Source organism: Procambarus clarkii, chromosome 62 (assembly GCF_040958095.1).
Source record: "Procambarus clarkii isolate CNS0578487 chromosome 62, FALCON_Pclarkii_2.0, whole genome shotgun sequence".
Taxonomy (NCBI): domain Eukaryota; kingdom Metazoa; phylum Arthropoda; class Malacostraca; order Decapoda; family Cambaridae; genus Procambarus; species Procambarus clarkii.
In genome coordinates, this window is record NC_091211.1 from 15,547,895 (window position 1) to 15,573,789 (window position 25,895).

General features: G+C 40.4%; 2 protein-coding genes across 5 annotated transcripts in view; both read right to left on the bottom strand.

Annotated features, from left to right (window-relative positions):
* Positions 1–11,989, bottom strand: part of spn-A (RAD51 recombinase homolog spn-A) — a 32,973-nt gene extending 20,984 nt beyond the window's left edge. The window contains exons 1-6 of one of the 2 annotated variants that reach the window (XM_045755511.2): positions 11,886–11,924; positions 11,211–11,367; positions 10,141–10,235; positions 6,450–6,665; positions 3,736–3,867; positions 2,904–3,112 (exon numbers count right to left, since the gene is read on the bottom strand). In XM_045755511.2, the coding sequence (XP_045611467.2) occupies positions 2,904–3,112; positions 3,736–3,867; positions 6,450–6,665; positions 10,141–10,230 (647 nt within the window). In that variant the 5' untranslated portion in view covers positions 10,231–10,235; positions 11,211–11,367; positions 11,886–11,924. Of the gene's footprint in view, positions 1–2,903; positions 3,113–3,735; positions 3,868–6,449; positions 6,666–10,140; positions 10,236–11,210; positions 11,368–11,885 lie in introns of both variants that reach the window. The other variant, XM_045755510.2, reaches the window with a different exon arrangement.
* A 5,758-nt stretch (positions 11,990–17,747) lies between these two features.
* LOC123766416 (uncharacterized) overlaps positions 17,748–25,895 on the bottom strand; it is an 83,333-nt gene continuing 75,185 nt past the window's right edge. For 2 of the 3 annotated variants that reach the window (XM_045755505.2, XM_045755507.2), the window contains exon 13: positions 17,748–24,121. In XM_045755505.2, coding sequence (XP_045611461.2) covers positions 23,934–24,121 — 188 coding nt within the window. In that variant the 3' untranslated portion in view covers positions 17,748–23,933. The remainder of the gene's footprint in view (positions 24,122–25,895) is intronic. The other variant, XM_045755509.2, reaches the window with a different exon arrangement.

A 25,895-nucleotide genomic window follows, 5' to 3' on the forward strand; every position in this document is an offset into this window, starting at 1 on the left:
GAGCTACACAGACGGTGGCGCAGCGACGTGGTGACATCATGCTCGTTTGCTCGTTTTTGTTTGGGGAGTTCTGTCCACTAGTTCGGCTCTCAGTAGCAATTTCTTAACCAGAATAGGAGGGGTTTGTTTTGGGATGCTTACCTTTCTGGGTGCCTGACTCGTTCGATAACAGATGTAGAATGCTTTCAACCACATGGGGGTTTCTATAGGCTATTGATCCTCGTGCCTCTCTGAGGGGGCCAGGTTCTGGCTCATGGTCCCCGGTAGGCCTAAGAATTCCATTCACACTGACTGGTGCCAAAGTCTAATATTAGCATATCAGTCTGGATAGCTCCAAGAAGCTGACGCAGCTCCCCCAGAAAATACTGTATCATCTTCGAGTTTTGGCTGTGTGAGTGCAACAATATCTGGAGTTTACAGCTGTATTACATTACTCCACATTTTTTTTTTATCTCACTCCATCTATGTTGGTGTATACAATTTTCAGAAACATGTTCCCTCTCCCCTTCTTCACTCCTCCTTTCTCTAGTAGATTTTGTTAGAGTATCTTTTTGTACCCTTTCACTCGCTTGCAATTCACCCTGTACATACACATTTTCATTACTTTAAATTTATTTGGACTGAATTCAAGCAGCAATGTATATGTCCACTCCTGAAGTTTGTCAATGTCTTCTTGCAGCAACCTACAGTTCCCTTTAGCTTTTATTATCCTTATTAACTTTACATTTTCTGCAATCACCATATACATGCTCACAACTCCTACAAAGTCATTTACATAAATTAAAATGAGCAATGGTCCTAGGACAGAACCCTGTAGAACATCACTTTCCACTCTTCTCCAGCCTGACATATACTCTTTGACTGTGACCCTTTGTTTCCATCCATCAACTACTCCAATTCCCAGTCCAGTGCCTTTACTGTTATCCCTACTTGTCTCTCCAACTTCTAAATTAGTCTTTTGAGAGGACTGCATTAAAAGCTTTTTGGCAGTCTAGGAAGATGCAGTTTACACATCCTTCTTTCTCTTGACTCATTTTGGTGACCATGTCACTTAATTCAATCAGGTTTGTTAAGCCCAATTTCCTTCTCAGAAGCTGTGCTGTGCCTCTGTTATAAAATTTACTCCCCAAATGTTCTACAATCTTTTCCTGATGACTTTTGTATAATTCTTGCATGGAATGCATGTTAATGTTACAGGTCTATAATTTCAGCCCATCCTCTCGAACATTTCAAACATCACTAAACTGCTGTGCTAAACTGCCCAAACCTAACTTAACCGAGGACCCATGAATAGAAAATGGAACATCACATCAATTTTGCGAGTTGCTATGATTTTTAGTACGTTAGTTTTCAGCCTTAGGGGATTTATACATCAAAATGCGATGTACTATTCGAGAAAGTGGGTTGATAATTTAGTGCTTCACATCTGTCCCACTTCTTGAATATTGGAACTACATTTGCCTTTTTCCAAGATTTCCTAATAATCTGGAATTATTAATCCCTAACCCTCCTCTATTCCCCTCTTCTGCAATTTTTGTTATGCTTTTTGTTCTGTTTCAAACTATCAGTTCTACAATGTAATCAAATCATGATAAATTAGGTGTCACTGGCTCTTAGTGATATCTCATATTTTCAGTTCTCTACATCTTAATTTTGGGTCAACACCAGGTCTAGGGTAGCTGGTAGATCACTTTCTTTTTTACTTATTGGCTCCTTAATATCTTGCCCCAGCAAGTGTTTGTCTGTAGTGATCACAAATCTTTCTCTCCATGTTTCACCTTCCCTATGAGGATCCTTAGTTGACCTGTCTATTTCCACATGTTTAAAATCTCCAAGCATTAGGATCTTTGCTCTGGCTCTCCTCCTTGCCACTGTGGCCACCTTTTCTATTATCTTCAGGCATGTTTCAATGCATTTATCATGTTCCTTCTATCCTTTACCTTGCTGTAGTTAATAAAAAGTTGTAAATAACACCTTCTATTGTCTTCATAGTCCTCACTCTTACTATATCTATATGAAATCCTGCCAGTTGGTTACCGCCAGAATCGCTATCTCCTCAAAGCTCCAATGTTGTTGTATTAGTAGGGCTATTTCTCCTCCTCTCCACTTTCCTTGTTTATCATTTCCTTTCATACTATTTGGTATCCTTTTGGAAATATTGTTCAGTATCCTCACTTATCTTCATCATTTGTGTCTCCATAACTATGATGATACAATGATGCAGATCTGCCACCTACTCCTGAAGCTCTATTCTCTTATTTGTAATGTCATCTATATTCAAAGTTGGAGACTAGACACTTAGGGCTAGATTCACCAAACTTAGCAGGGTTTCTGATGGTTGCTCAAGGAAAATCAAAAGTGGGTCGGTGTCGACTCTAATGCCCACATTAGCATGATATGGAAAGTTATACCAATTTCCAATCTTACAAAATTCACCAGACTCCATCCTCACTAAGATTCATTTAACTTATTTTCTACACAATGAATAAATGTTAGTTTATTTACTAAAGAGGAAAGTGTGTATCAAAGGCAATGGATTGTAGGGTAGGAAAGGCAGTGGCAGGGAGGGTAGAAAAGGCAGTGAATGGTAGGGTAGGAAGGCAGTGATTGTAGGGTAGGGAAGGCAGTGAAGGATAGGGTAGGAAAGGTGATGAGGGGTAAAGAAAGGCATTGAAGGGTAGGATAGGAGAGGTGGTGTGAACTCTGGTCTTTTCCCTCAGCAAATCCGCATATCATTCACTTCGTTTAACACTTCTTATGATAAGTGGGCAAGTAAATCCATCTTGGAAAATGTGCTTTGTAACTAGAGATTCACGAAATTGAGGTTATACTGTACTGCAATCTATCACCCACAATAGTACAGTATTGTACATGCAGCAACTATAAAATAAACAAGAACTCACCTGGACTCTGCCATCATGGCTGCTGCTTGAATCAATAACTGAGTCTGGTGATCTGAATTATATGCACGAGCATAAGCCACATTGTCGAGGACATCAGCCCCAGAGAGCCCATATTTATCGGCAACTGCTAGAAGACGTTCAGGCCGAAAAGTTCCTTCTGTATCTATGTAAAGACACTTTCCTTCACCACCACCCATATCTAAGGGAAGCTGGAACATACATTTGACATTTAAATAATATTTAAGATATGTTTACAGGCAATTTGTAACATTATTTGTTTGGAGAAAATGTTTAAAAGGTTATCTTTGTGGAATACTGGAATTACAGTATTTTGGTTGGAAATACATAAACATTCGTTCACGAATCAACGTACAAAATTCTGTGTGCAACACTCATTTGACCATGGCAAAGACAAAATTCAATTTAATTGACAATGAATTACTTACAGAAGTATATAAAAGCATATTTAATGTAAAATTTAATTACAATACCCCCTTATAACGTCCAAAACTCATTCACATAATATTTATGAAGCATTGTAGAATATTGCAGGACAAACAAATCTAGCTAAATATTCAGGACTTACCTATACTGTAAGTGACTACGAGGAAGCGAGATCTAACTCTTTATGCCCTGCCTCCTAGCCATTTATACCTATCATACTAATTCTCTAAACATTAATCTTATCACATTTTTTCTTAAAGTTGCATATAGATAAAAGTTACACACAATGATACAAGGTTTTTTTCACAATGCAAAAATGTTAATACAATACATATCATTAATTCATAGTCATGAAATATTTTATTTATATTACATCAATAATGCTCACCTGACAGGTAACAGCTAGTGTGTGGCAAAGTTGAGTCTTGCCAGTGCGGAACTCTCCAAACATTTCAGTGATGGAACCAGTCTCTATACCACCTCCTAATAGTTTGTCTAACTCTTTTGAGCCTGTAGTCAGCTAAAATATAACACACAGTATGATATAACTGTGTATATTAATGATCAGGGAAATTAGAAATACATGAATAAATTTCAAGGGTTTCTGTAATGGTAAACTAAATTTCATTGTTATTTGTCATGCATTAAGTAAGTAAATAGCACCAGTTCAAAATGTTCCTGCAAAAATACGATTACACAGTACTGTATTTCAAATTTACGCTAGAACTTACAATTGCAGTACTGTATTGTAATAAGACACACACACGCAAGTACAAAGCAATGCATATCCTTACACAAATTTAACAAAGTTTTGTCATCTCCGATTTTTTCTCTTTAATTCTGAGAAGTAACTAACCAAAATGCATTCATGAAGCAAAAATGATTTCTGAGCAAAATATACAGCATAATAAATAAATAAATAAATAAATTTATTAATAAGCATAATAACATAAAATAAGCACATAAAATAAGCACCGAGTGCAAGTAAGTGCACCTTTTTGGGCAGCACCATGGCTCATGTAATATGTAGTGTGGCAAACTTTATAATAATAATAATAATAATAATAATAATAATAATAATAATAATAATAATAATTATTATTATTATTATTATTATAATAAAAAACCAGCGTTGAATGTAATGAAACGCCATTTTCTGGGCGAGTCCCAGAGGTTCCCCGGAGCTATCCAGGCTGAATGTATAGCTTTCTGGCATCAGTCAATGTGCTTGGAGTTCTTGCCTAACAGGGACCACAAGCCAGAACCTGGCCTCCTCAGGAGAGGCACGAGGAGCAATGGCCCATAGAACCCCCCCCCCCTGTGGTTGGGAGCATTCTATGTCTCCCATTGACCAGGACAGGCACCCAGGAAGGTAGGCACCCCAAAACAAATCCCTATTCTGGTAAAATTATTGCTACCGAAAGCCGAACAAGTGGACAGAACTCCCCAAACGAAAATTAGCATGTTGCCGCGCCGCCGTCTGCGCAACCCCCCCCTCCCTGGGAGGGGAAGCCCCAGACCCCTCGCACCGACTACCCAACACTAGTTCTTAGGCTGGATGTCAAAACATACGAAAAAACACCGCCGACCGAAGGAAGGGAGGGATGCTGGGGAGCCTCCAGGACTCGCCCAGAAAATGGTGTTTCATTACAGTACATTCAAAACTGGTTTTCTGGGGGGAGACCCATTGGCTCCCCGGAGCTAACTACCCAAAGAGAAGGAAATCAAGGGACTTACCTCGGGAGGCAGTCCGTCCTCACTCCTCAACGCAAAGTCGAGACAACTGGCCGCAACCGCCAACCCAATGTAACGCAGGCCCAACTAGGCCCAGGGACATTCACCAGGTAGCGAGCTGCCAGGACCCTGTTCGACCTTCTAAAACCCCAGGCCTGAATGTCAACCCAGGACATGTTGCCAAAAACAAAGCAGCAAACTTACGAATGTCGTGAGCCCGGGGGTAGGCTACAGGCTGGCTAGACTTACCAGACAGGACTGAGAGCAAAGAATTCTGGAGCCAGAGGCACATGACCACACCAGACACCCATCAGCCAAGAACTGGTGTTGGGTAGCTGATGCGAGGGGTCTGGGGCTCTCCCTTCTCCCTCCCGGGGAGGGAGGGGGAGGGGGGGGGGGTTGTGCAGACGGCGGCGTGGCAACATGATGACGTCATGCTTGTTTGCTAATTTTCGTTTGGGAAGTTCTGTCCACTTGTTCGGCTTTTGTTAGCAATAGTTTTACCAGAATAGAGATTTGTTTTGGGGCGCCTACCTTTCTGGGTGCCTGTTTTGGTCGATGGCAGACATAGAATGCTCCCAACCTCAGGGGGTTTCTATATGCCATTGTTCCTCATGCCTCTTCTGAGGGAGTCAGGTTCTGGCTCATGGTCCCTGGTACGCATGAACACCAAGCACATTGACTGATGCCAGAAAGCTATACATATCCATTCAGCCTGGATAGCTCCGAGGAGCTGATGGGGCTCCACCCAGAAAAGAAATAAAGGAAAGGCTAATTATGAGCTTAGTGTTGCTAGGGAAGCTATATCCTAAAAATACTTTCAATTATACCAGATAAATTTTTATGAAAAAATTAGGTTCCTGAAATCAAGTTTAGTCCATTTAATTCATAATGGAGAAGAAATTAGCATGATTGTGAATAAATATTCTAGTATTTACTAGGAAAGAACTAAATGTTGCATATGAAGTAACAATAACATTTGGCCAATTGTCAAACAATGCATCTATATTACTAAATTAATCCAGCATACTACACAATGTCAAGGTGTAGTATGTAGTATAGTTGTGTTTAATAAATAATAATAATACCCCTGTACAGTACTTTATTTAACAACTACAAAACATAGTACAGTGGTTAAATAGTTGCTACATAAAATAAATATTTAATAAAGCCACTACTGTAGTATGTAAAACATTTTGGGCATAAATCTGAAGGAAATTAGTTGATGCACTGCTTGGATATATTTCATAAAAAAAAAAAACAGAGTTAATATGAAAAATCAACTTACTAACTTAGACACTCAGAAGCTCCCTGAGGAAAAATCAATGTCTCATTAATAATCTGCAGGAGAATGTCATTACAACTTACCTGCACCAAATCGGCACGTTTCTGATGAAATTCTGTTGCAGTAGTGAAGCCCATTGGTACTAGTTTAGAAGCTTCTGCCAGTATTTTGTCTGCTTTAGCCTCACTAACTCCCTTAATACCAAGGAGGGCCTTCTTTGGGGCAAAAGCTACAGCCTCTACGGTATAGTAACCAGCTTCTTCCAATTTTTTTATGTCTGCCACAGATATTCCATTTTGCTGAATAAAACAGGAATACCAGCATTACTTTGCTTCCCAGTTTCATAAAATTAATAAAATAAAGTATAATAAATAACTTTGTTGACATGCTTTTCACACACACATTTATTTATTTAATGTAACTCGCTGAAAAAATTACACAATAATACAAGACAATAATTACAGTTGGAACCTCAGCTGACGACTGCCCTAGAGCACAAATTTTTTGGTATACGACGGTTTACTTGAAAAACATCTGTTCGACCCAAACGTGTGTTTGGGCCGAAGAAGCGCGTGGTGCTGGGGGCGCGAGGCGAGGCATTTTTAGTTTGTTTACAAGTCTATTCTGTATAATGACGACTGCAGCCGTGCTTGAATTCTTTGTGAAAAATTTCATTGTTTGCCTGCTTTTTTGCTTTTCAACATAAAAGTTCTCATTATATATCATGCCATGGGGCCCAAGAAAGTCAGTGGTAAAGTTCAACCTAAACCTTTGTTGAAAAGGCTCACCCAAATCAAATTGTAGCAGGCCATTGTGTTAAACTTTTTAATGACAATGTGATGTCTCACTTCAGACAAGTGTTACAACATAGGAAAAAAACAAGTGTCGCTAGACAGGTTTTTAGTGAGAAAAACCAAGCAGTGAGCCATAAGCAGGTCCTACTGGTATGCAGCCAAAATGTAGGAGAGAAAGTACCCCAGAAAAGTCATCACTGCCTGATATTATAATGGAAGGTGAATTCCCCTTGGCATACGCAGCATGAGTTAACATCACTGCTGTTCAGCTTGTGACAACAGCATTGCCTAAAAATGTAAAAATATGTATGTATCTGGTACAGTGTTATTTAGCCATGATAGTACCGAGTATTACAGAAGGGTCTGACTGTGATAAAGACTGTGTACAATGTTCAGATATCAGTGAATCAATGCTGTTCAAGATCTTCACAGTGCTAGCCACAGCACTGCCATTATTTTGTCCATCTAAGATTGTTCAAACGACTTCTCATGTTCCTTTACAAAATAAACTTGTGGAAAATTATTCATTTACAGGATTTTTTGACCAGGATTCTGATAATAGCAGGATTGTGGTAAGAATTAGCAATGTGCATAGTATGGTGGTAGGAGTAATCTTGGCAAGGAGGGAGGGTCGATGTAATGTCATCTGCTTGCTGGTTTAATTACCTAAGTGTAGTTACAGGATGAGAGCTACGCTCGTGGTGTCCCGTCTTCCCAGCACTCTTTGTCATAACGCTTTGAAATGACTGACGGTCTTGGCCTCCACCACCTACATGTTGCCACGTGTTGGTGTGGCAACATGTTATTGTCTGGAATCACCATACCAGCTTAGTGGTTCACTATGGTGAATACAAATGTAGATACTGTACTTATATATATAATGTGTGTATAGAGTGTAATAGCAGCAAAAGGAGTATGTTGGGAGAAGCCATTTTGGTGAGGGAGGTGTGCTGAGGGAGGGAGGGAGGGAGTGAGGCTGTCATCTGCTGGCTGTGTGACTTATCATGAAGTTTTTTGTTGCCACTATGTTGTTTGGACACCATACCAGCTTAGTTATACAGTTACAGTGAGCAAAACATGTAGATACTTATATATCACATGTATGATACTTATATATCACATGTATGATACTTATATATAACATGTGTATATAGCATAATAAACCCACAAACAGTATTGTGGGAGTACGAATGTTGGCAATTTAGGTGTTGATGGAGTGAGGGAGGGCTGGCTGGGTGTGGCAGCCCACTCTTGTTGTTTTGGGCTCACCATACCAACTTAGTGGTTCGTTATGGTGAACACATGTAGATAGGTATATACAATGTGTGTGTGTATATAGTGTAATAACAGCAAAAACACTGTTTGATCGTAGAATATAATATATATGTCACATATATGAGCTCCATAATTTTGAGCATAGCGATGTTCCACACATTGAACTATATAAATTCCACAAATTACACACTTTTGAATAATATTACAGGAAAAAAAACCCAGAAGAAATGAATGAGAAACATCAAAATAAGTGTGAAACATTATATTCCCAGCAACTGCTGCCCCACGGGGTGGCGGGGTCGAGTGACCCCGAGCTCTCCATCGCTCACCGCCCATAATTTGTTCAACTTCCCAGCTCCATCACGGCTAAAGTACTGTATGTCACATACAATATTATTTTTTTTAGTTTCCCATGATCAGAGACTGCATTTTAACAATATAAGAGAAAATAATTTTTTGGAAAGAATTTATTTTCGGCGCACCACGGGGAAGTCGTATTTTAATGCAGAGCAATGCAGTGGTTAATTGAGTATTATATTTATTCAACCCAAAAAATATTCTCTAAGTCAGAGCCTCACATATAGATACATAACTACACTGGAAAATGCACTACACAGATATAAAAATCATTAAAGAACTAAGTCAATGCTTAAACTAGGTAAGGTTCACAGCCACAGGACTAACTACTCTGCAATTAAAACATGACAGGGTTGATCTAATCAAGACCTTTAAAATATAATGAATCCTAAAATATCTAAATCTTCATTAAATAAAGCCCTCAACATTATATCAAATCTGCCCACCAGTGGAGGAGACTGGTGGCTTCATACTATGAAGCATGAATTAGGCTCACAAATTCTAATTTTGCAGTAAAAAAAAAAAAAATACAGAGGGAGATGCAGATTTTAAATATATTATGCTGTACCCCTGCTTACTCGTGCCTGAAAAAATGCAAAATGAAGCCATGGGAATTATCCAAGGATGTTCCCTATGTAACTAAATTACCAAACATGAGGAAGGAACTCATTAGGTCATGTGTAAGTGACGAACTCACTTAAATCAATGTTTTAATTGGTATCAAGATGCTTAGGCTATCCCACTGTGTGTCAAAGTTACTGTCAATTATGTATGTAATTTGTATGTCTATTATGTATGTAATATATTTGTGTGTCAAAGTTACTGTCTATTATGTAAAACTTTGAAAATATAAGCATGTATGGATATACAAGCACATGTACAGATATATAGACACCCACATACTTATTCATAATAATACATGTATATATATATTATAAGCCTAAATTTTAAAAATGCATAGCGCACACATTTTGTCTCAAATATATACATGGTAATCACTCATTTGCTGTTGCTAAAAGTTTAGTGTCTTCTCTATGAACTGCCCTAAACATTAAGAGACTGGATGGTCGTTGCCAAACAATGGTCATCATTTTCTTACAAAGGCACTAGAAGGAAAGTGAGGGACTCGGGATTTTTTAATCAAGATGAAGGGGTGGTTACTGGTGGTCTGAGGAAGCATATGTGAGCTCTATGTATGTACAGGACTATTTTAACTATTTTAAACATGCAAATCATATACATGTGAATTGCACCATTTTGTGACAGTTACTCCAATCATATACTGTATGTTATGTATTGTGCTGTTCAGGGGTTAATCATTATATATAATGCAGTAGTAATTACATACCTCAAGTGTATGTATAAGCAATGGCCCAGCAGCTCCAATATCAGCTTCCGACTCCTGCTCATCAATACTTCGTTCTTGCATCATCGCCATGATTTCTATAAGAGCATTTTTGTAAATGCAATAAAGAAAATTATGGTGAACAACTTAATGGAGGAAGAAAAAATATAAATTATACAGTATAAAGTATATGTTTACATCTATAAATATTATCTTGTCCACTATTTTTGGTTTATTTTACAGGTGGGTACACGAGCAGACTACTTTTTACCAGCAATCTTGTCAAGGGGCCCGACAGCTGAGTGGACAGCGCTCAGGATTCGTATCCCTGAGGTTCCGGGTTTGATTCCCGGAGGAGGCGGAAACAAATGGGGAGTTTCTTTCACCCTGATGCCTCTGTTCACCTAGCAGTAAATAGGTACCTGGTAATTTGACAGCTCCTACGGGGTTGCTTCCTGGGAGTGTGTAACAAAAAAAAAGAGGCCTGGTCAAGGACCGGGTCCCAAAATCGCGAAATCATCTCAAGCTCTCAAGATAACAGGAATAGAGCTCACCCTTCTTCCTTAACCTTTCAGGGTAAGGAAGGGTTAGAGCTTGCTTTATCCTTTCAGTTTCCCTGGAATCAAATCTACCAATCAGTTTACAACCAGGTACTCAATTACTGCTAGGTAAAGAGGGGCACAGATAATGATCAGCACCCAAGTATCATTCTCTGTCCCATGCCTTGAACCCAGTTGAAATTATCTGTACTCACAATACTCAAGACTTGAAATTCCTTCTAAATAGATGTGACAGAACTTATGAACATCACATAATATATAAATACCTCTTTGACAATACCAAGAACAACTTGATCTACACAAACATGCCTTGTTAATAATGAGGGGGAACTCCCTTCATATTTAAGTAAAGAACTACACAACATTTATGTTACAGTATTTAAAAGTAATGTTAGACTTAAAGGGTGAAGGGTCCCGGTAGTACAGTTGGGTTTCTTCTCAACTCACAATCGAGAATTCTGGGTTTGAATCTCGTGCAGGATAGAATGGTTGGGCGTGCTTCCTATACTGTACCTCATCTTCAGAAGGACATGGCTGCTTTGGAGAAAGTGCAACATCGGGGGACAAAAACCCTCCCAGAGCCAAGTCATCTCTTGTATCAGGAACGGTCAAGGGCCACAGGGCTAACAATACTGCAGACTAGACATGACAGGGCAGATCTCACTGAAACCTTTAAAGTAGTGAACAATTTGGAGGATGTTGATCCAGGCAACTTCAAAAGGTCAGATGTAACACAAACAAGGAGCAACGGTTTCATGCTCAATAACTCTTAAATTTTAAAATCCGGCTGAGGAAAATCATAATGGCAAATGGGGGAAACCTTTGACAAGCCGCCGGCGTCCTGTTCTCGTCGAGGTCACTGGTGTTAAGTGACCATCAGGTAAATTCAGGTAATCAATTTATTAACAATCTCTTTTTTATGATACGTGGTTTGCGTGATTTTCTCCTTCAGATGACTGCAATCTTTATTGGCTAATAAGAACATTTTAGAGGATATTTGTTTACCGCTGTTATACGAGATGATGTTAAATGTGCAGTAATCAGAAGAAAACCTTCACACAAACTCCACGTACCATACATCAGCGATGTTAATGACCATTCTTGACACCTTACTTTCAACAGATAAAAATAATTCTTTGCCCATATGACAAGTAACAAGACAGATTAATATAACCAAATAATATTTACCAATTTTAAATGTGCGCGATGAGTGTAGGGGCCAGAGTAAGGAAGCAGAATGTAAACAAGTCTACACGACACCACCAAGACGGGAAAGTGACGTCACAGGCCCCGCTGCTGCCACCTGTTGGGCGTCAGCGACCCTTCGGGGATCTTACGTGGTCTTTATTTATTTTACATAATCTTTATTTATTTTATTTATTTAGTTTTTTATTTATATATGCATGAGTTCTTACATTCTTGTACAGCCACTAGCAAGCACAGCGATTCGGCCAAGTTTCAAGCAGGCTTTGAGTTATAGTTCATGATATACTGTACTTAATTGATATTCTCCAAGAAGATTTTCTCTTCTTTTCTTGTATGTACTAGCTCTATCTATAAAACTATCATTTTTTGTATCACCTCTTGCATGTATGTACTTTACCTGAATAAACATTTGAATTAACGCTCAAATAGCGTTAATTTGGAAAAGAGCTGAAAAGCTGAACTGTAATGGCAATCCTGACCTTAAAACCTTCCTAGAAGGTTGTACAGTAACAGAACCCATGAGCACCACACCAGAAACAAATACCTTTTTGATATTCCAAGAGCACGACTTAAACTAGAAATGCTCTACAAATCAAGGGACCCAGAATGTGGAATGACCTTCCCAATCATGTTAAAGACAGAGATAATATACAGCTCCTCACAGAAATTCAACATATAGGAAAAGAAGCCCATAATCGAGGGCTGTCAATCACCCTAAATTGTATACCAAGTCATATTGGCATACCTGGCATAGATGGTAATGAAAAGGCAGGCTCACTAGCAAAAACTGCCACTGCTCTACCTGTTGTACAGGTTCAAATACCTCCAAGTTTCTCACAGACAAAGGAGCAAATCAAGAAGAAAATATTCTCAACTATCAAAAGTCGCCACAGAGCCAAAGTAGCGGAAGGAAGATCCACTGCGATATGGTACGAACAAGCCACTGGTTACTCCTCTTTCAAGCCTGGCAAAAAGATATCCAGAGACATTGCAGTAGCCATACACAGACTCAGACTTGGTTACAAGTGCTGCTGGGAGGTAATGAACCCAATAGTTAAAGAGTGTCACATCTGTTAAACTGAAGCAGAGGCGCCACTATTGCACTATTTACTGGAATGTGAAGCTACTGAACCCCTGCGCATCAAACTCAACATTAATCCAACGACAGCAGCTGCATTAGATGCACATTCCACCGCGACTACAATGATTAGAAAAGCTGTTGAGGAATGGGACTCATTAGTGAGCATTCTGCATCTATATCCGCCACCAAGATAATGTTAATAAAACAAGATTAAAACCAGTGCACTAAAACAGAAGCAATAAATAATCAGGGAAAAAGGAGAAATCCCCTCCTCCATTTTAAACTTTAACCCAAATATCACAGGAAAAAGGTTATCATGTATAACCAAACTCAATTACGGGCTCACCATAGCTCGTGCTACATGGACACTTCGTCCTGAGTAGCTAAATCTGAAACAACAACAACAACGATGAAGATTAAGCCACTCAAGAGGTGGCACGGGCATGAATAGCCCGTAAGTGGTGGCCCTTTTGAGCCATTACCAGTATCAAAAGATGATACTGGAGATCTGTGGAGGCGCAACTGCACCCTGCGTGACGGGAGATGTCTCCCGGAAGGCCACCCAGTCTGTAGGCAGAGCGTATATAACATCAGCTCGTTGCGCGCGCAGCTTGGGCGGTTAGACTGAGCTTGCAGACATACGTTTTCTTTTCCTCAGAAAACCCACCGCTTTTTTTGGAAAGGTAGTGTTCTTTGTCTTAATAGCAGCTTTGTGTTGAGTAATTAAGAGGAAATGATCTCACAGAGGGTATAGACTCGTTTCTCTCGAATGGTCCAACAAATGGGTGCTAAAGTTTAACCCGAGTAATGAAACCAGGCAGTGGAAACAGGAGGCCAGACACAGGATACAGAATAGGAGATGAAGTATTTAATGAAACGGAAGAAAAAATCTAGGAATTGATATCACACCAAAACCTGCCTCCTGAAGCCCACATTTATTTATTTATTTATTTATTTAAATAAATGTGGGCTAATAAATTGAGTACATAAAAAGAATTACGACTGCGGCATATGCGAGGCTGGCTAACATCAGAACAGCCTTCAGGAACCAGTGTAAGGAATCATTCACAATCTTGTATACCACATACGTAACACCAATCCTGGAGTATGCGGCCCCAGCATGGAGCCCGTATCTTGTCAAGCACAAGATGAAGCTGGAAAAAGTTCAGAGGTATGCCACTACACTAGTTCCAGAACTAAGAGCCATGAGTTACAAGGAAAGGCTGCGGGAAATGCTCTTTACGACACTGGAAGACAGAAGAACGAGGGAAGACATGATCACTACCTACAAAATCCTCAGGGGAATTGACAGGGTAGACAAGGATAAACTATTCAACACTGGTGGTACCCGAACAAGAGGAAATAGGTGGAAACTGAGTACCCAAATGAGCCACAGGGACGTTAGAAAGAACTTTTTCAGAGTTAGAGTAGTTAACAGGTGGAATGCATTAGGCAGCGATGTGGTGGAAGCTGACTCCATACACAGTTTTAAATGTAGATATGATAGAGCCCAGTAGGATCAGGAATCTGTACATCAGTTGATTGACAGTTGAGAGGCGGGACCAAAGAGCCAAAGCTCAACCCCCCGCAAGCACAAATAGGAGAGTACAAGACTAAGTTAGAGAAGATTCAGCAGTATGCCACCAGACTCGTCCCGGAACTGAGAGGTATGAGCTACGAGGAAAGGCTAAAGGAGCTGAACCTCACATCCATGGAAAACAGAAGAATAAGGGGAGACATGATAGCTACCTACAAAATTCTCAGGGGAATTGACAGGGTGGACAAAGACAAACTTTTCAGCATGGGTTATCTTGAGGTTATCTTGAGATGATTTCGGGGCTTTTTAGTGTCCTCGACCAGGCCTCCACCCCCAGGAAGCAACCCGTGACAGCTGACTAACACCCAGGTACCTATTTTACTGCTAGGTAACAGGGGCATAGGGTGAAAGAAACTCTGCCCATTGTTTCTCGCCGGCGCCTGGGATCGAACCCAGGACCACAGGATCACAAGTCCAGCGTGCTGTCCGCTCGGCCGACCGGCTCCCGGGGTGGAACATGAACCGGGTGGAACATGAACCGGGTGGAACATGAACCGGGTGGAACATGAACCGGGTGGAACATGAACAAGGGGACACAGGTGGAAACTTAGTACCCAGATGAGCCACAGAGACGTTAGAAAGAATTTTTTCAGTGTCAGAGTAGTTAATAAATGGAATGCACTAGGAAGTGATGTGGTGGAGGCTAGGACTCCATACACAGTTTCAAATATAGGTATGATAGAGCCCAGTCTATCATACTATTATAATTCTCCATCTGCTTTGGTATAAAATTTGTTGTACTTTCATCATAATCTCCCATTAAAATTTAGCATACTTCCTAACAAATATTTCTTATTAAATTCATTAAAAAACTGGCAGACTTCATCAAAGTGTTCTCTCATGAGTCTATTTTTTCCACTTTTTTTTTTTTTTTTTTTTTTTTTTTTTTTTTTTTTTTTTTTTTTTTTTTTGAGATATATACAAGAGTTGTTACATTCTTGTACAGCCACTAGTACGCGTAGCGTTTCGGGCAGGTCCCTGGAATACGATCCCCTGCCGCGAAGAATCGTTTTTTCATCCAAGTACACATTTTACTGTTGCGTTAAACAGAGGCTACAGTTAAGGAATTGCGCCCAGTAAATCCTCCCCGGCCAGGATACGAACCCATAACATAGCGCTCGCGGAACGCCAGGCGAGTGTCTTACCACTACACCACGGAGACTTACCAACAGTCTCTTCTCAGACTGTTACCATTCTCTTCTAGATTATAACATGTTGTATACTGTATTTGATTTCTGAAAAGACATGGTCACTTACCCAAGGAAAGAAAAGGCTGAATGTCAACTATCTCTTCTTTCTGAGTACTTATAAAATACAGCATTGATGAATCATCTCGTTCCTGCATTCTCATGGCCTGTTTAACACATTGTTACATGAATGTCTACAGGATGAGGCTTATGAATCTGCCAATCCAAATGTTCTCCATTCTTGTTTTGTTGGCTTAACAGTTTACTGATTTCAAATTGAAGTCACCAAGTACAGTACCGACAATGTGATATATATTTATCTGCCGTTACTATAATCTCTCTCACGATCATTATAAGATCCTATCTTCTGGCATATAGCTCTTCCTTTATTCAACTGTTGCTTACTGGTGGACTGTGGGCATTAATAATTACTGTATTAATCATCCTGATACCCAATACCTCCAGTGCCATTATGTCAATTTCTCATGAGTTGTCAAGTATTAATTGTCTTACCATTAGTTCTTCACCAGGATTGCAAAGCCTTACCTTGAGGTACCTTGAGGTGATTCGGGGGCTTAGCGACCCCGCGGCCCGGTCAACCAGATCTTGATCTTCTTGAGGAGAAGATCAAGACCAGGCTGTTGGATGCAGCTGCTCGCAGCCTGGTTGATCAGGTATCCTTTGGAGGTGTTCGTAAAGTTCTCTCTTGAACACTGTGGGGGTCGGCTAGTTATGCCCCTTATGTGTAGTGGAAGCGTTTTGAACAGCCTCGCTCCTCTGATGTTGATAAGAGTTCTCTCTCAGAGTACCTGTTGCACCTCTGCTTTTCAACGGGGGTATTCTGCACATCCTGCCATGCCTTCTGGTCTCATGTGATGTTATTTATGTGTGCAGGTTTGGGACCAGCCCCTCTACTATTTTCCATGTTTAAATTATTATGTATCTCTCCCGCCTGCGCTCAAGAGAATACAGATTTAGTTGGTCCCAATAGTTTAGATGCTTTACTAAGTGGATTCTACCAGTAAACCATCTCGGCACGCTCTCCAGGTCAGCAATTTCTCCAGCTTTGAAAGGGGCTGTCATTGTGCAGCAGTACTCCACTCTAGAGAGCACAAGCGTCTTGAAAAATATCATCATCGGTATAGCATCTCTGGTGTGAAAGGTTCTTGCTATCCAACCTATAATTTTTCTTGCAGTTGTGACGGCTACTTTATTGTGTTCTTTAAAAGTAAGGTCTTCCGACATGAGTACACCCAAATCCTTTACATTGCCTTTTCGTTCTGTTATGATTTGACAGAGTTTTATACGTGGTTTCCGTTTTTATATTTTCATTTTTTCTGTAGCGCATGAGCTGGAACTTATCTTCGTTAAACACCATATTATTTTCTATAGCCCATAGAAAGACCTGATTTACATCTGATTGGAGGTTTGCCGTGTCTTCTATGTTGTCTACTCTCATAAAAATCCTAGTGTCATCTGCAAAGGATGATACAGTGCTATGGGCTATGCCCTTGTCTATGTCCGATATGAGGATGAGAAAAAGTACTGGAGAAAAGTACTCTATTCCAGTTTTAATGTCATTTCCAAATAGCATAGTACTTTGATACCACTTTATTTACAATTTTATCTTAAAGTTTCTGGTCTCTTAATGCAACAATATCTGGCAACTTAAGCTATATTACATCATTTAACCTAATATTTGTTTACCTTACCCATTAACATTTGTACAGTATACAATTTTTTTTTTAATGTTTTCCCTCCTTTGCCTTCCACTCCCCCTTCCTCTTACTGATTTTGAGTACCTGTATCATGTCATAGTTTCCAATCCCTATCACCTTGTTGAAAAAATATTTCTTTCTTCACTCCTACCCCTCATTTAAACTTTTGCTTAATCAAGGTTCAGTTTCAGCTTTTCTTGTCTCTTTGAAAGACCTCTTCTTAATGACCATAGTTTCCATCATTTTACAATTGAAAATGAATTGAAATTGAAATAAGTTTATTGAGGTAAAATACACACAAAGGGATGAGGTAGCTCAAGCTATTCTCACCCCGTTCAGTACAACATGTTCATACATATATAACATATATAGACACACATCACAAACGATAAACATATTGCCGAACATTCTGAGAGATAAGCTTGTACATTTCCTCCTTTACACAAGTAGTATGGTATCAGACAAACACATACTTTTATGACAGGTATACTGTATAGACAATTTGCAAGACACATGCAGATAATTAAAAAAAAAGATTACAGTCTTGGTGCAAAATTCTTATCTCTCTCCAGAATATCATCAACCTTTCCGTTGTGACACATCCAGGCTATTTGTTCAGGAACAGTCCTTATCTCAGTGTTTCTATATACATTAATAAACGGACAATCAAGAACATAATGGGCAAGGGTGCGAGACCTTAACAACATACCACATAGTTTACACTTCATGTCATTATCATGAACACCTATCCCATATTCCCAGTAATGCAACAATGATCCAAGTATGCTGAATAACCACATGTGAAAAATAGAGAATGCCTAACCCGTTTTCAGCTAATTCACCTTCATCAGAGCAAAGTAGAATGAAGCTACTTTGCTCTGATGAAGGCGAATTAGCCGAAAATGCATTAAGCATTCTCTATTTTTCACATGTGGTTATTCTGTATTCCCAGTAATATTTGTACCCAAGCCTGAGCCGCATGTGGACAATCACTCCAAGCATTTCTCCTTTTACCACAAGTGAAATGGGCGTTTTGACTTACATACATGTAGTGTTGCATGATCTGACTTCCCTCATACATTATACCTCTCCTCTCCACTTCTGCCTGTGCCTGAATATTTCTGATTTTGCTTCTTATTTGTCTCAATGTGAATTCACATTCGATGTCAACTTGTGGTTTTGATGTGGCACGTTTGGCCAACTCATCTGCCACCTCACTGAGCACTATTCCAACATGAGATGGAATCCACATACAAATACAAATAAAAATATTTATTCAGATAAAGTACATACATACAAGGTGAGATACAAAACGTTGATAGATTTATTGAGCTAGTACATACAATGCCTAAAAGTCACTATTACGCAAAGCGTTTCGGGCAGGATTTCACATTGTGACCTTTCAGCTGTATCTCAGTTATCCTTTTCTTACAATCCTCAACTATGGACATGAAGACTGGATTTCGACTGTTTAAGGCATCAAGTGCTCCTCGGCTATCGACAAAGACAAAAACATCTTTGTCTTCATGACGTACTTCCTCCAAACACGCCAGAATGGCCTGCAGTTCAGCTTGTGTGGATGATATACAATTACTAAGTCGAAGTTCAATTTTCCTGTCCACAGTCCCAAACTCCGTATATTCTCTTATTAGGACACCACACCCTGCCCTGCCATCCTCCACCACCGACCCATCACAATATACATGTAAACTGTTTCCTCTTGGTAACCGATGCTTTTTGAGGATACAGACGGGTTTTACATAAGGTGCTGACATGATTTATTTCAGCATTTTTACTCTCACATGTGTATCCAACATACATGCTCAGATACTTCTACTTCTGAACACGGCTCAGTTCCACACCATTTAAAGTGTTATATTTCTTCGTTTCCTATACTCATATTTGGTTTTGTTTGCATTTATAACTAAGCTTATCTTGTAACAGGTTGTACCAAGTATGTTAAGAGCAGTTTGAATTTTGTTCCCAGAAGTACCTTTAGTTGGGATTGTAGGGAGTTTCTACCTTTCTGTTCAGTTTTATGTTTGTTTTTTACCATGTGGGGTATGTTTTGTTATGCCTACCTTTCTGGGTGCCTAACCCCAGTCGATGGCAGATAAAGAAAACCCCAACCACAAGGGGATTTTCCAGGGCCATTGCTCCCTGAAACCTCTCTGAAGGGGGCCAGGTTCTGGCGCTGGTCCCTGGTAGGTCTGAACTCCTTAGCTAATGTTTCGGTCTAATATAACATACATTAGCTTGATAAGCTCCAGGGAGCTGTAGGGGCTCCCCACAGAAAAGATAACTTTCTAATATTTTTCATCATTTTGCTTCTTTAGCAAGATGAAAATCTATGTGAGCACAATGCAAGTGATGAGCTTTTAATTGAACTTCATACATTTTATATTTTAGAATACATCCCTCATATAAGCTAGGGCCTACTGCATATATTACTAACAAGCATCTTCTCAGCAGGCACTTTAATTTTGTTTAAGGTATAATAAGTAAGTAAGTAATTATCAAAAGAAGGCACCAAACCGGAAGGCTATGTAGCACCATCAAAGACGCAAAATAATCAGAGGGCGCTAAATATCACCAAGGATGCCAATACGAGAACAAAAACGCATAAGGTGAACGATATCAAAAGTATCCGAGTCACCAAGAATTCTATCGAGGGACAGGTGACCGCGAGGGGCGGTCGGAAAGCAAGACACACGCTCGTCCTGGAAGTCAGGACATTCAAGAAGGACATGCACGACCGTAAGAGGGACAATGCAACTAGGACAATAAGGAGCAGGGCGGCGCTCCATCAAGTGACCATGGGTTAAGCGAGTATGGCCAATACGCAACCTCGCTAGAGCTGTTTCCCACCGCCGGTTACGGTGGAAGGAGGACGGCCACGAGGAAACACAACATTTAAGAGTACGTAGCTTGTTACCAGTAACAGACAACCAAGAAGCCTGCCAACGGGTAAGGACTGAGGAATGGATAACCGGGTAAAAGTCGGAATACGGAATGCCTTTACGAGAGATGGGACAAGAGCGGACAGCTTCCTTAGCGGCAGCATCCGCACGCTCATTTAAAGACACGCCAATATGGCTGGGAACCCAACAAAACTCAACCGACTTAAATTTACTGTGAACGAGAAACAGCCAATGCTGGATCTCGACAACTACCGGATGAACTGGATTAAAGCACCCGAGAGCCATGAGGGCACTACGAGAGTCAACAACAACCACAAAGGAAGACTGACAACGAGAAAGCAGGAGACGAAGAGCATAGAGAATAGCATAAAGTTCCGCTGTAAAGATGCTAGTCTCCGGAGGCAAGCGACACATATAAGTGCGATCAGGAAAAACAACAGAGTAGCCAACACCGTCCGCTGACTTAGACCCATCGGTGAAGACAGAAACGGAGCGGGAGTGAGAAGAAAAGTGCTCGAGGAAAAGGCGTTTTAGAACTGTAGGAGGGGTAAAAGCTTTAGTAATACGAGTCAAGGATGTACAAAACCGCGGAAGAGGGACCCTCCACGGGGGCAAAGAAGGAACAACACGAGGAGAAACATCAGAAATACGAACGGAAAGAGAATCCTGCAGGCGAGATAACCGGACAGAAAGAGGGAGGTGGTGAAGAGGAACAGGAACCGCAGGAGGGGTAAAAGTTAAAGCACGACAGAGACGAGAGGAAGGATGTTGCAAGGACCGCGCAAGATAGCGAAGACAGTAGCGATCACGGCGGTCCTGGAGAGACAGGAAGCCAGTGTCAACATACAAGCTAAGGACGGGAGTCGAACGAAAGGCACCAGAACTGAGGCGCAACCCAGTATGGTGCAAAGCATCAAGACGGCGAAGAGTAGAAGGAGAAGCAGACGAGTAAGCAGGGCAACCATAATCGAGCTTAGACAGGACGAGAGAGGAATGTAAAGCAAGGAGAGTGCGCCTATCTGCCCCCCAAGAAGTATGGGACAAGACCCGAAGGAGGGTAAGGGACTTAGAGCACTCAACACGGAGGTAAGAGATATGGGGAGACCAAGACAAACGAGTGTCAAGGAATAACCCCAAAAGCTTCGCGGAATCTTTGTATTCAAGGGGATGACCATAAAGTGACAAAGAGGGACGAAGAACAACCCGTTTCCGCGTAAAAGTCATGGCACAAGTCTTAGAAGCAGAGAACTTGAAGCCATGACCTGTGGCCCAAGACGACACGGCATCAATCGCAAGTTGAAGCTGGCGTCGAAGGAGAGGCGAATCATCACCCTGACAACAAAGGGTAAGATCATCGACATAGAGAGCGGAGAAGACACCAGAAGGAAGAGAGGAAAGAAGACCATTGAGGGCAACCAGAAAAAGAGTAGTGCTCAGAACACTACCCTGGGGCACACCTTCGTATTGCTGAAAAGGGGGAGAGAGAGCGGTACCAAGGCGCACCCGAAAGGAACGACGAGAGAGGAAGCTGCGGAGAAAGAGAGGGAGATGACCACGAAGGCCAAAAGAATGAAGTTGAGATAGGATATGATAACGCCAAGTGGTGTCGTAAGCCTTTTCTAGGTCAAAAAGGACGGCAACAACGGAGGTCTTCGCAGCAAAAGCAGTACGTATATAGACCTCCAAGTTCACCAGGACATCTGTCGTGCTGCGGCACTTGCGGAAACCAAATTGAGAAGGGGAGAGGAGGTGATGGTGTTCCAGGAACCACATCAGACGAACTTAAGGTATAATAAGAAAACCATGTACTAGTACAGAAAAACATGTTTGCTGAGAACCATAATTTAATGTACTTGTACTGAAATTAACTGTCAAATTGGTAGAAAAATACTTAGGCTAACTCATCCTAATCCCTTGCACAGAAACCCTCCAAAATTTCTTTATTGAAGGTCAACAATGTTCCAAATGGATAACTAAAACTGGAACTGAACTCAGAATGTATCAGATTTATAATTTGTACCAAAAGAGACAACAACGGCACTTTCCTGCATCGTGGGAGATTACACCCTTTCCAATTTTAATCCCTCCCTTTCCACCCAAGAAGCAAATCAGAGATCAGCCCAAGCTTTGTCTTGAGGCAAAGCTCAATGCCTTAAACCACATTGATGCTCTGTCCACACAGCATTCTTTCTCTCAAATCATACACACTGATGGTTCCCCACACTGCCCCATGGGTGCAGCTGGAAGTGCAGTTGTCCTGACAATGGGAGATGGCCGATATCTTGAGTGGGGAGTCCATATATAAACAACTGGGCCTCTACACTCCAGACCGAACTATTTGCCTTCCTTCTTGCACTGAAATGTGGACAAGTCTCCAAACTTGATACATTAATTATAAGTGACTATCATCCTTAATTGCTCTCAACTCTTTAAGACATAACTGTAACATGCTCATGTCTGAAGCTAGACACAAATACAACAAAATTATTAATGATGGTAATAGAGTCCATTTCATGTGGACTCCATCTCATGTTGACCTCCGAATGCATGATAAGAGCTGATGAGTTAGCCAAAGAATCTGCCTTTAAAGGAGAAATTGAGTATAACCTTGGTTTGTCAATAAACAGTCTGAGAGCAATAGTACATCAAGTACTTCAACAAAATCTTGTAGATCTGAGGCAAAGTGAAATCGACACCAGTAATTCCATCTATCATCATACTATCATGCAAGAGGAGCTACACATCTATGGATCATCCAATGAAATCAGCAGACTTCTAGATGTTACTACTGCTCGTCTTAGACTCGATTACATGTATCTCTGGGAATTCTCATTATCTGCTGATGTAGACCTGACCAAATGTAAACTGTGTCAACAAAATTATTCGGTGGTTAGGTTAGGGTGGAAGGTTAGGTTAGGTTACACACTCCATGTGTAGGTTAGGTACACACACTCCATCACTATGTGATGGAGTGTGAAAAGATACGTGAATTTAGAGACAATTCTATAACAAATGTTCTAAAGATGTGCAAATATTTTATTCAAAATGATCTGCTACCAGAAATTTTAGCCAAATATTCCTAGTTTGCTAACTGTGGGTAGTAGTTAAATGATTATAACCTATCCACCGTTGCCCACTGGATGGAGGGGCGGTGTGCAGGGCAAACATAAAAATTGTGACACTAGCTCTCCACATACAGTATGTCAGTTGCTTAATTTAGAAACTGTACTTTAGGTTGATCTCAAACCCATTGTTGATGTGACAACATATATTGAATTTTGTAACTAGCTCATCAAGATTGTAACTGGCTTAACTAAATGAATTGTGGGGTTCAGTCCATGAACCCATTATGTACCTCTGTAACTCTCTCCACTACAGCCCACAAGATGGGTATGGGGTTCATAATAAATGAACTAAACTATCAGAACAAAATTTACGAATACAACATCTCTATTAAAAACTATATGCACACTCAAAAAGATTTAGCATATCTAAGTACACATACTAATCAAAATATCACAGTTTGTTATAAGATCCCAATTGTTTCTAGGACGTTTTTTACTGCAGCTTTAACAACGTCAACGTTCTTCAGAATAGCTGGCTCCTCACGCATGTAATCTTGATTCTTGCACTTTTCTCCACAAGTTCCTAAAGTATAATGAGCCAAATATGCCACATCAGGAGACACTTCTTGCAGATCAGAAGGACATGGGCCTGGGAACAAATAGAACTGCTTGATTAAAATAAATTGGGCATATTTTATATACAGTATTCTAGATCAACAGTTCCCAACCTGGGGTCTGTAAGTTAAAATTTCAAGAGGTCCCAGTGTAAAATGTACAATTACTTACCATAAGGTTGCCAAAGATAAACTTAACAAATTTAATGTGACTGTTCTTTGCTATAAAATTACTGTATCAACTCATTATAGAAATACTGATTGTATCATCACTTTCTTGAAATAGTATTTCTTGTATACAGTGGAACCTTGAGTTACAAGCGTCCCTGTTTACGAGTTTTTCGGGTTATGAGCCTGATTTATCTAGAAAATATGCATTGGGATACGAGCATTGCATCGGGTTACAAGTTTGTTGATACGCGTATGGGCCGACCTAACGTGTGGTGGCACGGAGATCGGGCCTCAGTTTACCAGTGCCTCACGCCCAGTGACTATCCCGCCTGAATTCTTCACAAGGATTTACTGTTTTTTGTCGGATTTTTGGCCATTTGAGCATAAAAGTAGTTGTTATATATCTCGCCATGGGTCCCAAGAAACCCAAGTAAGGTTCAAGGCAAGAAATCGCACATGAGGATGACAACAGATGAAAAATAAGAGATCATTCGGAAGCATGAAAATGGTACTCGTGTTGTTGAACTAGTTAGGCAGCACAACAAATCCACATCAACGACATGCACTATACTTGCCAAGAAAAAGGACATTATGAGTGCTAAAGTGCAAAAGGCGTATCAACAATCACGAACAAAGACTACAAATACTTGAGAATGTGGAAAAGTTGTTATTAATTTGGATACACAATAATAAGGAGTTAGCGGGTGATAGTGTTTCAGAGGCCATCATTTGTGAGAAAGCCAGGGTATTGCACGAAGACCTTGTAAAGAAAACCCCCTAGAACGGGTGCAGATACGATAGACTTTAAGGCAAGCAGGGGATGGTTTGACAAATTTAAAAAAAAGGAGTGGTATTCATAGTGTTGCGAGGCATGAGGAAGCTGCCAGCTCAGACAAACCAGCGGCTGAAAGATTTATTGAATTTAAAGAGTTTGTACAGGCTGAGGGATACCTACCGCAACAAGTGTTTGTGACGAGACAGGATTGTTCTGGAAAAGATTGCCTAAGAGGACATACATTACCAAGGAGGAAAAATAATTGCCCGGACACAAGCATAGGTTTACACTTGTACTGTGTGGAAATGCGAGTGGCGATTTGAAAATTAAACCCTTGCTTGTGAATCATTCTGAAAATCCAAGAGTTTTCAAAAAGTATGGTGTGCAGAAAAAGCAAATGTGTGTGATGTGGAGGGCTAATAATGGGTGTCATTAATAATGGGTGTCATTAATAATGGGTGTCAGTAATGGCTAGTCATGGGTGACTAGGATTTTTTTTTACGGAGTGAATGATGTGGTGTGCCCTGCCATACAAAAATATCTGCAGGAGAAAAATTTGCCACTCAAGGTCCTGCTTCTCGACAATGCTCCTGCTCACTCTCCAGGCTTGGAAGATGCATTGTTGAACAGATACAGTAATTTTCTCACAGTAAAGTTCCTTCCTCCAAACACCACTTTTCTAATTGAGCCTATGGACCAGAAAATCATAGCGAATTTTAAGAAACTTTATGAAAGGGCACTTTTCCGGAAATGTTCTGAAGTGACTGAAGCCACAAACCTCACCCTCAAAGAGTTCTGGAAACACCATTTTAACATTTGTAGTGCTTTAAAACTCGTTGACAAAGCCTGGCAAGAAATGACTC